General features: G+C 35.9%; 1 protein-coding gene across 1 annotated transcript in view; it reads right to left on the bottom strand.

Moving 5' to 3' along the window:
• Positions 1-16,061, bottom strand: part of LOC113616526 (E3 ubiquitin-protein ligase TRIM36) — a 43,077-nt gene that overhangs the window by 22,449 nt on the left and 4,567 nt on the right. Inside the window, exons 3-5 of the mRNA XM_027099920.1 lie at positions 10,138-10,463; positions 8,445-8,591; positions 4,175-4,270 (exon numbers count right to left, since the gene is read on the bottom strand). Coding sequence (XP_026955721.1) covers positions 4,175-4,270; positions 8,445-8,591; positions 10,138-10,463 — 569 coding nt within the window. The remainder of the gene's footprint in view (positions 1-4,174; positions 4,271-8,444; positions 8,592-10,137; positions 10,464-16,061) is intronic.

The raw sequence follows: 16,061 nt of genomic DNA, 5'->3' as shown, positions 1-16,061 counted from the left end.
ATTGTGAAAATGACTCTACTACCCAAAGCAATCTACAGATTCAATGCAATCCCTATCAAACTACCACTGACATTTTTTACAGAACTAGAACAAAAAATTTCACAATTTGTATGGAAACACAAAAGACCCCAAATAGCCAAAGCAATCTTGAGAAAGAAAAACGGAGCTGGAGGAATCAGGCTCCCAGACTTCAGACTATACTACAAAGCTACAGTAATCAAGACAGTATAGTACTGGCACAAAAACAGATAGATCAATGGAACAGGATAGAAAGCCCAGAGATAAACCCACGCACATATGGTCACCTAATCTTTGATAAAGGAGGCAGGAATGTACAGTGGAGAAAGGAAAGCCTCTTCAGTAAGTGGTGCTGGGAAAACTGGACAGGTACATGGAAAAGTATGAGATTAGATCTCTCCCTAACACCATACACAAAAATAAGCTCAAAATGTAAAGTCCTAAATGTAAGGCCAGAAACTATCAAACTCTTAGAGGAAACCATAGGCAGAACACTCTATGACATAAATCACAGCAAGATCCTTTTTGACCCACCTCCTAGAGAAAGGGAAATAAAAACAAAAATAAACAAATGGAACCTAATGAAACTTCAAAGCTTTTGCACAGCAAAGGAAACCATAAACAAGACCAAAAGACAACCCTCAGAATGGGAGAAAATATTTGCAAATGAAGCAACTGACAAAGGATTAATCTCCAAAATTTATAAGCAGCTCTTGCAGCTCAATAACAAAAAAACAAACAACCCAATCCAAAAACGGGCAGAAGACCTAAATAGACATTTCTCCAAAGAAGATATACAGACTGCCAACAAACACATGAAAGAATACTCAACATCATTAATCATTAGAGAAATGCAAATCAAAACTACAATGAGATATCATCTCACACCAGTCAGAATGGCCATCATGAAAAAATCTAGAAACAATAAATGCTGGAGAGAGTGTGGAGAAAAGGGAACCCTTTTGCACTGTTGGTGGGAATGTGAATTGGTACAGCCACTATGGAGAACAGTATGGAGGTTCCTTTAAAAACTACAAATAGAACTACCATATGACCCAGCAATCCCACTACTGGGCATATACCCTGAGAAAACCATAATTCAAAAAGAGTCGTGTACCAAAATGTTGATTGCAGCTCTATTTACAGTAGCCCAGAGATGGAAACAACCTAAGTGTCCACCATCGGATGAATGGCTAAAGAAGATATGGCACATATATACAATGGAATATTACTCAGCAATAAAAAGAAACGAAATTGAGCTATTTGTAATGAGGTGGATAGACCTAGAGTCTGTCATACAGAGTGAAGTAAGTCAGAAAGAGAAAGACAAATACCGTATACTAACACATATATATGGAATTTAAGGAAAAAAGATGTCATGAAGAACCTTGGGGTAAGACAGGAATAAAGACACAGACCTACTAGAGAATGGACTTGAGGATATGGGAAGGGGGAATGGTAAGCTGTGACAAAGCGTGAGAAAGGCATGGACATATATACACTACCAAACGTAAGGTAGATAGCTAGTGGGAAGCAGCCACATAGCACAGGGAGATCAGCTCGGTGCTTTGTGACCACCTGGAGGGGTGGGATAGGGAGGGTGGGAGGGAGGGAGACGCAAGAGGGAAGAGATATGGGAACATATGTATATGTATAACTGATTCACTTTGTTATAAAGCAGAAAGTAACACACCATTGTAAAGCAATTACGCTCCAATAAAAAAAAAAACTCTTAGAGGAAAACATAAGAAGAACACTCTTTGACATAAATCACAGCAAGATCTTTTCTGATTCACCTCCTAGAGTAATGGAAATAAAAACAAAAATAAACAAATGGGACCTAATGAAACTTAAAAGCTTTTGCAAAAGAAAGGAAACTACAAACAAGACAAAAAGGCAGACCTCAGAAAGGGAGAAAATATTTGCAAATGAAGCAATGGATAAAGAATTAATCTCCAAGATATATAAACAGCTCATGCAGCTCAATATTAAAAAAAACAAACAACCCAATCAAAAACTGGGCGGAAGACCTCAACAGATATTTCTCCATAGAAGATGGAAAGATGGCCAAGAGACACATGAAAAGCTGCTCAACATCACTAATTATTAGAGAAATGCAAATCAAAACTACAATGAGGTATCACCTCACACCAGTTAGAATGGGTATCATCAGAAAATCTACAAACAACAAATGCTAGAGAGGGTGTGGAGAAAAGGGAACTCTCTTGCACTTTTGGTGGGAATGTAAATTGATACAGACACTATGGAGAACATTATGGAGGTTCCTTAAAAAACTAAAAATAGAATTACCATATGACCCAGCAATCCCACTACTGGGCATATACCCAGAGAAAACTGTAATTCAAAAAGACACATGTGGGCTTCCCTGGTGGCGCAGTGGTTGAGCATCCGCCTGCCGATGCAGGGGACAGGGGTTTGTGCCCCGTTCAGGAAGATCCCACATGCCGCGGAGCGGCTGGGCCCGTAAGCCATGGCCGCTGAGCCTGCGCGTCCGGAGCCTGTGCTCCGCAACAGGAGAGGCCACAACAGTGAGAGGCCCGCGTACTGCCAAAAAAAAAGAAAAAAAAGACACATGCACCCCAATGTTCAGTGCAGCACCGTTTACAATAGTCAGGTCATGGAAGCAACCTAAATGCCCATCGACAGACGAATGGATAAAGAAGATGTGGTACATATATACAGTGGAATATTACTCAGCCACGAAAAGGAACAAAATTGGGTCATTTGTAGAGACGTGGATGAATCTAGAGACTGTCATACAGAGTGAAGTAAGTCAGAACAACAAATATCACATATTAACACATATATGTGGAACCTAGAAAAATGGTACAGATGAACCAGTTTGCAGGGCAGAAATTGAGACACAGATGTAGAGAACAAACGTATGGACACCAAGAGGGGAAAGCAGCTGTGGGTGGGGGTGGTGGTGTGATGAATTGGGAGATTGCGATTGACATGTATACACTGATGTGTATAAAATGGATGACTAATAAGAACCTGCTCTATAAAAAAATAAATAAAATAAAATTCAAAAAAAAATTTACTGGTAATATGGTGCTAATTCACATAATTTTTCAATGATTTTTACCCATTTTTGAAAAAAATTTGTAAGAAATGACAGTCTCATACTAGCCAGAGTATTTTTATATTTAATTACAAAACATAAAGTGATCAAGGGTAATGGCTCTTCAGTTTATTTCAAATAGAGAAAAGAAATAGGGATCAAAATCAGTGAAGACTATTAGGAATTTTAAAATAACCCAGTCCTATCCTCTCTTACTATATTTTTAAAGTGCTATCAGTTTTTAAAATTTTTTATTGAAGTATAATATGCAAAGAGGAAAATGTACATATAAGTGTAAGGAGCAGTGAGGCTTTGCAACCACACCCATGTAACCAGCATCCAGATTGAACAATATTACCAGTATCCCAGAAGCCACCCTTATAACTTTTCCAGGCACTAATCCTCTCTCTCTTCAGTAACTCCTATCCTGAACAACACAGTCTTGTTTCACCTGTCTTGGAATCACCCAGCATGTACTCCTTTGTATTTGGCATCTTCCTTTCAATATTAGTGCCAGACTTATCTACATTGTTGCACATAGTTGTAGATATTCATCCTTCACTACTATTTATATTCCACTGTTAATGAACATTTGAGTACTTTCCGTTTTGTGGCTATCACAAATAATGCAGCTAAGAACATCTTAATACATGTCTTTTGGTGAACATATGTGACAGGAATATATTTCGGAGTATCTGGAAACTTAAATAAACCTGGTCTTATTGACATATAGTATATTTTTCAAATGCAATCTGTTAGTTTTATAAGATACAGATAATCATAAAAGCTATCATTTTCCTTATATTGCTACTTTGGAGAACTCGTTAACTGCCACATAAAGAATTAGTCATTCTTTCCTCTGTGTTCCAATATCATTTAATCACAACCTCTATCAGCACCGATCACAGAGCATTATATTTTACATTTGTTTTCTTAGTCCCAGAAAAGCAGGAGTGAGATCTAACACAACTTTGTACTCCCAGCTCAAATAATACCCTCTGGATTTTATGAACGAATAAATGAATATCGAAATGAATAAGTGAAAAATATGCAAACCAGCTTATCACTTACCTCCGTTTCTTTCATTAACAAGTTCAGTTCAGAAATCTGACTCTTCACCTGGCTCTCCTTGCCAATAAGGTAATCAATATCTTTTGAAAGCTTTTCCTATTGGAATATATTAGAAACAGAAATAGAAGTGTAACAAAGGCCTTCCAGAATTTCTTTTAACACAGTATCCTCTTCTCTAGCCTATGATGAACAGACAGTAAAATCAACAATGGTTATTATTGTTATTAACCCAGCGTAAACAGTCACTGGCGTTGAGCACACAGGCCTAAAGATACATGAGGGATTAGAAGCAGTTAGAAAAAAGAACAAGGTAGTGATGCTCAGATTAGTAAAAACTCCTGAATACACAAATAGCATATTTTTGTTGTCTCATCATCACTCCCAGAATGCTTCCTCCCAAGGCTTCTAAGTAGATGGAAGGGCAGCAATCCAAATAGTGTTGTCTTCCACCAGATTTTATAATTCACTCTCACACACACACACCCCACACACAACAGGAAAAACAACAAAGACCCTTCCAAAATAATCTTCAGAGTCCATCCCAGCCTAGATGTTCACTAAACAATTACACAATACACAATAATGAAAACACAGATTTATAAAAATAGGTAACTTCAAGAGCTTATTGAATAGTTTGTTCGTAAAGTAGTCATTCTGAAACTGGTATAGTTTACCATAGAGATAATGTCATAGATTTTGGTGAGATCACTAGTGTGGCCCAGAAAACATTAATATACCTGAAATACATTTAAAAACAAACAATAATACCCTGACGCACCACGGGGTACAAAGCAGTAAGAGACAATGTATCCTGAGACTAAGTGAGAATAAGAACATCCAGAAAACACCTCCCATGCTGTAGCCCTGACAGGAGGATCTGAACATTTCTTGCTCACAACTGGACGAAGGGTTGAAAAGAGTTTGGAAGAAGAGGGGCAAAGCTCCTAGGAATTGAAGAAGTGAGTCTCCTTCTTATATCATCGTCCTCTTTTTTTACTTAGACCATGTTACAGGGTAAGAGAACGTATGCAGAAATGAAAGTGACAGGTCTCCAGCATGGCCCATCTTTAACTCTTTGGGACACCCAGCAATCAGACCCAGTGAGTTTCCTTGATGGCTCACTGGAGGGACAGAGGAAAGACCTGTCAGGCAGAGGAACAAGATTTCTGAGAACTCAAGGCAGGATGGGACCAAGAAGGAAATCATAGGATGTTAAGGATAGGAAGAGACATTAAAATCCTGCATTTTAATCCAGCATTTTACAGATAAGGAAACCAAAGCTCACTGAGTACAAATATCACATAGTCAATAGCTGAACTAGAAAACTCCTCACCACACATTAACCATGATGTCACAGGCTGAGAGGTGCTTCCTCAGCACCAAGCTGCAAGGAAGATGATAGTTCTTCCAATACCACCGCTGTCAGGCCCATGTTAGGACCAGACCTACGGGGTATGAGTGCTGGCACTCTTTTTAGCTATAGTAGCAAAGAAAGGAATTTGGCCATTTAAACTGAAGTAGGGCTTAGTTCTGAAACAGCTTAAGTTAACAGTGCTAAACAGGCTAGAGAAGAATAGAGGACAGAATTCAGAAACACCATCCAAGGTCTAAGTGGTTCCAGTGAGCTGTGATGCTTAGACCAAGTCTCTGGCCAACCACAGCCTTTATCTGAGATGGCTCCAGTCTTCTCAGTCCCCTTAAACTTAGGCAGTCTGTGTTAAGACTAGATCTGTCTTAACCAAGAATCAGTGGTCCATTTATTCATAATCCTCAAAAAAGTATATGCACCGGACACTGATACTAGGCGTTTTATCCAAGAAGTTCATCTAACGTGAGAAGCAGGTTTAAATCCTTTAGTGTTATTAGGACCCCAGTTCTCTAGGAACTGATCAGAGGCTAAATTCCCAAGGACCCCAAAGTTGCTCAAAGCTTCCTCTAGAGCAGTGGTTCTCAAATGCTGGTGTGCATCAGTCTCCTGAGAGTCCATAAAGAACACAGAGGCCCACGGTCATTAAAGTAGTACAGGCCTGGCTTCCATAGTTTTACCAAGTGTTCCAGGTGATTCTAACACCCAGCAGAGTTTGAGCTCTCTTCCTGCAACACTCAAGTGAGTAAAAATGAAAATGATATTATAAACCTACCTATGTCACCTACATCATGAAGGCCTCCAGCTTAAAATCTAAAACAAGTAAAAAGGAAGATCTAGGGAGATCTGTTTACTACTTTCAGCAAAACTGAATGATTTTACTCTTACTAAAAAGTGAATAAATTGAAAAATCCATTATGGAGTCTCAGTTTTAAAAGTGTGAAACATAAATGGGAGAAATTAACAAGGCAAAGGGTAACTTAAGTGTATGCTATTGTCAAATATTGATTCCAAGTAACAGAAAAAAAAAATTTGGACAACTTATATAATATCCAACCAATAAGAAACAAACAAAAAAGGTGTCAAAGTTAAAATTAGCAAACAGTGTTATTGCCACTGTGAGGCACAACAGGGAAACAAAGACTGGATTTACTCACCCACTTGAAACAACTAAAAAATCCTAACAATAAATGAAACAGCTCTCAAGACACTGGACATCAAGAAACAAAAAACAGTGTCCCTGAGGGATGGGAAACAAGATGAGCCTATGATTGCTCTCAGCTTATTGTCAGGAGGAGGCTTCCCAGGCCTGGTGCAGAGAACTCAAATGGGGCCCAGGATCTCCCGTGAGATGAGGTGATGAAGCTGGGAGTCTGCGGAGGCCAGAGTTTATAAAACATAACACCTAAGAACAGGTGGCCATAAAGAGAAAGAACTCCAGAGATTTACCAAGCAGCCCCCTTGCTTATTCATATGAGCTTTGATCAATTTTTATGTGTGAGGAAATTGCCACAGGCCAGGGCAAGTATCACCCAAAAGAATTAGAAGGAACAATTTCAGAGCTCACACATGCTGGAAATAGTGCCTGTTCCCCATAAGCCAGACTAAAAAAAAAAAAAAAACCTCAAAATTCATAGGGCATTGGGAAGAGTAAACAAATAGCTTTACTTCAATAATCACATAAAATTAGTCCTAGAACAAAATGCTGCTCTGTCCTAACAAAGCTTAACAGCAAGACCAAAAAGGAACAAATTGTTCCCAAGTAACTTCATCACACAACAGAAGAAAACTCAAGAATATCTTTAGGAATATAAAAATATCCAGTGCCCAACAAGGTGAGCTTTACAATACCTGGCAGCCAATCAAAAGTTGCCAGGCTTGCAAAGGAGGAGGGGAATACAACTCATAATGATAAGAAAAATCAGTCAAAATTGACCTAGTAATGACACAGATAACAGAATTAGTAAATGAGGACAGACAATAAAACAACAATACTGTAACCCATGTGTTGAATGTAGAGGGAGGACTGAGCACGTCAGACATACAAAATACAAAATATGAAACTGTATGTATAGATGCAAAATAGATACAGGTCAAAAAATGCATACACATATTGTTAAAGGAATCAAAAATTTAAATGGGTAGTAGATTTATAAATGAATTGATTCCCTTTTAAAAAGGAAAAAAGAATGAAACAAAAAAATAGCACTATACCACTGCCTACTTGGCTGTAGATTATCAAATTTAAAAGTTTTAAAAGGGCCATGTGGGCTTCCCTGGTGGCGCAGTGGTTGAGAGTCTGCCTGCTGATTCAGGGGACACGGGTTTGTGCCCCGGTCCGGGAAGATCCCACATGCCGCGGAGCGGCTGGGCCCGTGAGCCATGGCCGCTGAGCCTGCGCATCCGGGGCCTGTGCTCCGCAACAGAAAAGGCCACAACAGTGAGAGGCCCGCCTACCGAAAAAAAAAAAAAGGCCGTGTATAAGGTTAACAGACAGTAAATAACTCAGTTTTAGCTGGAACCCACCAGAATAAACAAAAATGCTTATACTAATTCTATTGGCAGCAATAAGAATCAAGTGTCTTAAAACAGCTACTACCCTTCAAAGTGTGTCACTCCCGTAACCACACTCAATGTCGTGGCATTGGGCTCATGTAGGGATGGATCATAATGAAGTGTCCTTCATCCCTCTCTTTCCTCAGAACTAGATATCAGTAGGACAAAGAGCTGCCTGGTCAGAAATACTAACAACCTAATATTAATAGATCATTAAGTAACACTTTAGATTATTAACTCATTTCAGTAAAACAGACCACACAATATGCACAGTATGATTTTATACAGAAAAAGTTAAAGGTCTAAAGTTATAAAGGATCAAAATTTAGTTCCAAAAATAAGTTCTACCTTTAAGGTTTTGTAGGCACTGCTCATAGTGGTTACACGGTGGTTGGAATGATTACCACCCAACTTACAGAGATGACAAACTGGCCTCTTACATAATTCACAGTACATGTTTATTCTCTCTGTTTCATGTTCTGGGCACATTAAAATCTATTGAATAAAGAATAAAAGTGGGATTAAGGGTCTTCATAGCTTACATGGCACTCAAAAGATTTCAAGTAATTGGGTAAAGTCCCACAACACAAAGATTTGCTTTATGAAATCACTAAATAAAGCCATTTAAAGTAATGAAAGTGTAAAAAGAAATAAAAGCATTTGGTACATTATATGAGAATTCTCTACATTAGAATTACTGTTTTTCAATTTGAGGGTTCAAACGGTCAATTAATTATGTAAGTGTTATTTCCTCTAAACCTGCTGATAAGAAGGTAAAAATTTACTTCCTATAAGACTTAAGTGAAATGCTTAAACAAGCTAGAAAGGTCCTCTGATCATAATGACTAGGTAAATTCTTAATGATCATGATCAATATTTTTTAAGGTATCATAACAAATAACTTATGAGGACCCATAGCCTCATTATCCTCACAAGAAATCTGTTACTAAGAGAGTCTTGGAACACTTTATAAGCTTCCAGATGTTTGCTTTTACATATTGATTGCACACACACTGACCAAATTTAGAACTGTGTTCTCCTGATTTAAGTTTCTACCTTTTTGTTTACTCTGTAAACTATCATCATAGTTACACTGAATTTTTACATAATGTAGCTGTTTTCATTTGGAAAAGAAGGAGGATTCTTTTAAACTAGTGTGTTAATGGAAATCAAAAAGCTGCCCATTATTCCAAAAGATTAGATTTTAAACAACTACAACTGGTCTGATAACTTAGAGAAAATTTTTTTTAATTCCATTATAAAAAGTCCTAATACCAATGTGTAGCTCCAGGAGAAAAACTGGAAAAGATTTCAAATTTCTAAGCATGCCCAGGTTCCTACATTCTCAAAGCCATTACATTTAAAATAGAATATAAAGTCAGGCTTTCTGCAAGGAATGCAAGAACTCAAAGTTATAAGGCAAATATTCTATCGGATGAGACACCTTTTTAGAACTTGACTATAGTGAATTACACTATTCACTATTTTGTTTCATCTATAACTTCATTCATAAAGTTTTTCTGTACGTTACTATAGAAATTACCCAGAATATTTAAGAAATGCAAATTCCACTTTAAATACTATATAACCATTATATCATAAGCTTCAAACTATTAGGCTGTAGTTGCTCTTATTTATTCATAATACAATTTTAGGTAACTAAAAATGTCAGAATGTTTCCCAATCACATCTTTTAGACAATTATGGATTTATCATATTAAAGCACAAAAGCTTTTTAACTTTAACCATTTCAATCTTAGACAGTATATCTGACATCACCTTTCCTCTCTTACTCAGTTATCATTACAAACATTCATATATTGTATTGTATCACACTGTATTGTAATAGAGTGAACCATAATATTGCCTTCTAAGCTCTGGGGATGTTTAGCAACATACTAAATAACTCCAACTACTAGGCCTTAATTTCTTGTTCCAGCTTTTAAAGTTATTTCCCTTCTTACTGTCAGGTTCTAGACTTGTTACAATTTATCTTATCATATTAAGTTTAATACTCTAACTTAATAGAAACTTCACTTACCTTGGGTCTAAAATTCGTAGTTGGGCCCACATACTCATGCTGTGCTTTTACAGTACCCCAAGGATGATAAATTTTGAAGCATTCATTGCAGTAGCTTGCACTACAGTCCATGCAACTTTTTGTGGATTCTTGAGGTGGTGGTTTACAAAGGTCACACATAATGGCTGTGGCTGCCCTGGCTGCCTGACGATATCTTTCAACAATAGTTTCCAAAGTGAAATTTCGAAACAGACCGTTGATTCCCCGTTCTCCAAGATCCACATCATGCTCACAGCCAGGACACGGAAAAGTAGTTGTCCTAGGGGTCAATGAATTGCGCTTCCAGCCTGTGTAATTAGTTAAGTCCTTGTTTAGTTACATCAGTAGGAAAATGGATAGAATGAAAACTAAGGAGTCATGTTTTGGAAAGATACATAACTACAAACATATTGCAAAAACATAATACTCAAAGTGGCTCCATATAAATCAATTTATGTACTGAAAATGCTTTTTTTAAAATGGTTTTTCCTTGGCATACAAAAGATAAGCCCAAGTTATTAAACAGTGATCAAATCAAAAAGGAATGAAATTATTCTGTAATAAATCCCATATAAAAACCATATTAAATCAAACAGATATGTGGACAAAACATATAATACAATACTACACAGGGTCAAGATCTTTTGAAATTATACAATTAATCTTTATAGTTAATTTCATATATCATTCCCAAAGGAATTTGGCTTGCATTTAAATGAACACAGCCTTGGCTCATTGATAGGAACTGAGTTTATACATAAAAGAGCAAGAGTCCTTAACCCAGCCAGGGTCCATGGATTGACTCCAGGAAGAGTCAAATAGTTTGGTAAACTATTTGAAATTATATGCAAAATTTCGCATGTATGTATCCATACATATTTTCTGGTTAAATAACCCATAGCTTTTATCAGAGTCTCAAAAGAATATGTGACCACAAAACTGTTAAGAACCACCGCAAGAGAGGGTATCCCACTGTAGTATTGTTTTATCTAGAAAATTCAGTAGGCAAAATCATTAGTTAGTTGAGTGCAATCTATAAAAGAGTAAAAAGCTCATTCACAGATCTAGAATCTAGTGACTTTAAGAGGAACCAACCATTTAATATCTTCTTATGACCTGAAAAAAAGAATCATTAAGATTATTTAATTCAGTAAGCCAGAAGATACACCAAAAAAATTACAGATAACTTTACAATATATAAATAATACAATGAATGACCTTAAACATCACACTCTTCTTCAGTATTATCCTGATTTTAACAAATCAAGAAACCAAGGCATGACGGCCCTTACCCACAGGTTCACAAGAATCTGGGGTAGTCTGTTTAACACAGGTGTATGCCTATCATGTTCCCTCCTCTTCTGTATAAATTTGAGTATGTAGCCTTGGTTGCCTGCAAAATAACTTCCTAAATATAAACACAAAGTTTTTAACCTACAGCCTTCTTTCATACTACTATGTATCCAGTACCAAAAGTGAATGGTTAAACTTAGTATATGACATTTAGAAAAGGTCTTTAAACAGCTATATTAATATTGCCTTGGCAACATTACTATCATCACTGAAGACTGTCTTAAAAGATATCTGGCATATCACTACATAAATCACTACAGGTAAAATTTAGTGATCAGCCCACGATATTATTCATTTGAAGTGACTTTACACCATGCAAAATGGCATTAGGCCCCCAAAGCTACTTATGCAACAAACATGCAGCTACACTACTTTAAATTTTAAATATTTTCAAAATATTTAAAGATATTTTTAACCTTCACATTTTAAAACATACCCAAAAAAGCATACAAAAAAATCTGCCCCATAAAAATTTGAAAATCCGACATAAAATATACTCTTGTAATAATTCTAAAAACATGCAATACAGTACAAGATATTTCACACCACAGCAGGCACATAATAAAATAAGCAGCAGAGCTACTTTTAAAACACATGCCAATGAAAATTTTGTTTAGTGAAAAAACAAGCCAAATAATTCTGGAAGTGATATAGTACAGTGGTCAAGTTTAAACAAATGGAAATTCATATTTAATTGCATGCTTCCACACATGAACTAGGTGATATAAATTAAAATGGATACCTAATCTCAACAGTCAATGTTTTTAAAAAAATGAATTATTGGTTTTATGAATAGAAGATTGTGATCAATTATGTAATGGGGAAAAACAAAAGTAAATTATGCCAGTAAAATCACACTTTAACACATACACTGGTGACACCCAGATTTTGGCCTCATGTTCAGAAATTTTAGAAAAAAAGTTTTATCCCTTTTCTGTAAACCTCTTTTGTTTTTATAATAAAAAAAACAAGGTATAAAGCATCACACTGAACTTCTTATATCAGACAAAATACTAAATCAATATATCTGCTAAAGAACTTTTATTTCATCTGTCTTAACTTCTACCATTGTTTTCATAAAAACAATCAATAGAATATATATTCAGGGCAATAAAGAAAACAGGACAGATCTAAGGATATTCTGGGAAGTGAACCTGATGGGAAAAAATCAAGATGGTAGAACTAAGAAAAAAACATAACAGAATCAACATTTCTCTATAACTCTGTTAATATAGTAAACATTAGCCAAATGTGGCTATTTAAATTTAATTAAAATTTAATTTAAAATTCATTTCCTTAGTTGTAGTACCCACATTTAAAATTCTCAAGAGTCACATATGGCTAGTGGCTACCATCTTGTATGGTGCATGGTCAAACATTTCTATAATTATAGAAAGGTCTATGGGACAGTACTACCCAGTAGCATGATATAATGGGGAAAAAAAGTAATGATGTCTTAGAAAGGTAAAGAAGCAATATAGGCCAAGCAATGCAATTTTCTATGTCAAACTCCATTTGCGGGGTCAATAATATTTGCTAATTATCTGAACACTGCCACCTCACAGAATCAATTCTTTACCCCATACCTTTAACTTCAACGACAGATTAAACTAGTTAAGCATAAACCACGACACAATTATAAAATGAAGACGCAATAAAAATTTCAAACTCGTTTATAGCAAATCCCCCCCAAAAAGTCAGCTTTCCATCATATGTTTTACCGTTTAAATGATCAAAGAGAATAATAAAGTATTTCAAAACAAAGAGAGTCAATTCATAACAGGTTCCAAACCTGTGCCAGCTGCATCTTCTCCCATATCCTGGCTGCAAACAACTTCCCCACTGTTAACACCTGGACACGTTAAGTAGACTATTTCTCCTCATGCTGGACACTCACGTTGGGCTTCCTGGTGTTGTGCATTGGACTGATGCCTTATGCTTCCACCTTAATGCTTCCACATTCTGACCATCTGATGCCTATGAGTTACATTTACCCTTTGAGTATTAGCATTTTCAAACTGCAAAAACTTTTTCTCGACTATCCTCTGAAGCAAAAGTAGGTAGCAAGGTAATTTTTTAAGCAAACTGTTCCTATCTTTCCTCCTAATTATTAACTTTCAACACTTAAAATTCTCAGGGACTCACTAAAGCCTGTAAGAGAATGGATTACACGTGGCTTCTAGAAGTGGCTGTAAGATTTTAAAATCGAGGCATGTAGAAGCAGGTGAGGAAACCAGAAAAGGGATACATTTCAGGTGTTTATTTTCTCCACTAAAATTTAAGGTATCACCAGCATTCCTGAAAAAAAGTAGCCAATTTTACTTTAAAGGTCAACTGGAGTAAAAACAAAAAATTATTTTAATAAAATGGGTTGGCCCACCTTTCACACAAAAGCAATGTACGTTATTTACCCACAAGTGAGACCTGAGTGTTAAAACTCTGAACCCAAATACCTTAAAATAAAAACAAAAAATACACCATACGCACAAACAAGCAAAGATTATGGTATTAACTACAAAAATTATCAATACCTTTAAGCAAATTTTTAAATACAGAAGAAAGTACTGGTTTATTTAACCTCCCGAAGGGTAATATGGCTGTCAACGTAAGCTTTGTTCCACTAAGTAAATGTAAAGCATTTTTAAGGTAACATTAAAAACAAACAAGGGGATGTCATTTTCTTTAAAAATATCCCATAATGGACATGTGTGTGTGTGTGTGTCTGTGTGTGTGTGTATACATGGCAAAATGCAAGCACTAATAATCAGAGTTCCATTTAAAAACATCAGAAATTGTTTGGAATTTTAGTCCTGTTGACCTTTAAGTCATGTCAGCCAAATTTGTTCACTTTCTACATGATTTTGAAGACTTGACCACTGATATTTATTTTAAAAAAAACTTTATCTATATAAAGTTATTTAATTTAAATCTAACACTATACTGCCTGCGGCCACACAAGCAATAAAGCATTTTCTACCTCTCCACCCCAAAGATCTCCGTTGTGATGCTGTGAACAATGAACAGAAAGCTGGATTTAGAATTTAATTTCAAAGAGAAGATTCACAACATGTTAACAAAAGATAAAGCAGTAACTGTGTCCTACACATAATACAATTACTGAATTAACAGTAAAAAAAAATGTTTTTCCTGGTACGCATGGTATTTATATAAAGCCACCAATGTAAAACAGTCATCAAGCTTATCCTATCACGGTTCAGAATTAATCACTGTTGGTGCATCATTTAAGAGACCCATACTTTATCCTACAGATTTGTATTTTTAAACAATCACACTTCTGAAAACTGTTGAATATATAAAGTAAAAATCAAGCATCTCTTTTCTGGTTTTTTTAAGTGATCTAAATCAACACAGTAAATAAACATTACTACCAATGATTGTATCTTAATGACAACAGGTAATACAGAATGGGAGAAAAGCTTGCATATATATGACCAAAAATGAACACTTATATAGCTCTTTTATTTTTACACAATTTAACATGCTAGTGTTATACACACAAATCTTACTCTCCTTTCAAGGCATGCTTTTATTTTAAAATCTGTCAAATGACCCATGCAATGCTATTTGAAAGGAATATGTGTGAAAGTGTAAGCCACATATGTCATTTTACATTTTCCAGTAGCCACAAAAAAGTAAAAATAAACAAGTGAAATTAATTTTAGTAATACATATTTAACCCAATATATCCAAAAACTCTCATTTCAAAATGTAATATAAAATTATTAGAGGTATGTTATATTCATTTTTTCACTCTAAGAGGTACAAGTGCATATCTCAACTCAGACTAATGTGTCTCAAGCACTCAACAGCCACCTGTGGCTAGTGTACTGGACAGATCTGGAATTTTTGCTGTGAATATACCCAGAGCACTACTACTCTTCCACAAGGCAGCCATCATATTCTGCAGTCATCCCTTCACCAAATATTCTTATTTCCTATAATTGATCTCCACAGAGAAGCCTTCTAACTTGCCCCCCATGAGGACATAATACAGCTTAACAGGGCTCTTCCTAAAGAAGAGGGAGGAACATCTCGGTAAATCTAGTTTTGATCTCTTGTTCTGGAAAAATGCCATCATCGATAAATATAAGCCATCATGGCATGCTCTGTACAAATCTTATAGCAAACGTTTGTCATTCAACATCCACTCAACACATATTTATTAAACATCTACCAACTACTGTGCTAGTTAAGTTCCTGAAAACAGAAACAGTTAACTATTTTTCATCTATATTTCATTCATACTTTATATCGATCACATAAAAACCAAATCTTAAGATTCAAAGCCTATATAAAACACAGAATTTCATGAAATACACATGTGAGCTCAATCTAATGATCAGTAGAAATACTAGTATTTAATTACAATTTTATTTCATGGTCTGTGCTGAATATTAATATACAAAAAGTGAATCTTCTTGGTCAATCAAGCCAGGGTCCCTAATTATCCAATGAGGATCTAGCAACAGAATATGAATTTTTATCTGATAGAATGATTTTAAGCTATCACTGTCTTTCCTCCCCTCCTCAGT

Source organism: Aethalodelphis obliquidens, unplaced genomic scaffold (genome assembly GCF_003676395.1).
Source record: "Aethalodelphis obliquidens isolate GAN/ISIS:26980383/991018 unplaced genomic scaffold, ASM367639v1 scaffold4, whole genome shotgun sequence".
In the NCBI taxonomy this organism is placed as follows: Eukaryota; Metazoa; Chordata; class Mammalia; order Artiodactyla; family Delphinidae; genus Aethalodelphis; species Aethalodelphis obliquidens.
Note: the sequence above shows the minus strand (reverse complement) of the source record. Positions and strands in the feature narration are given on the sequence as shown.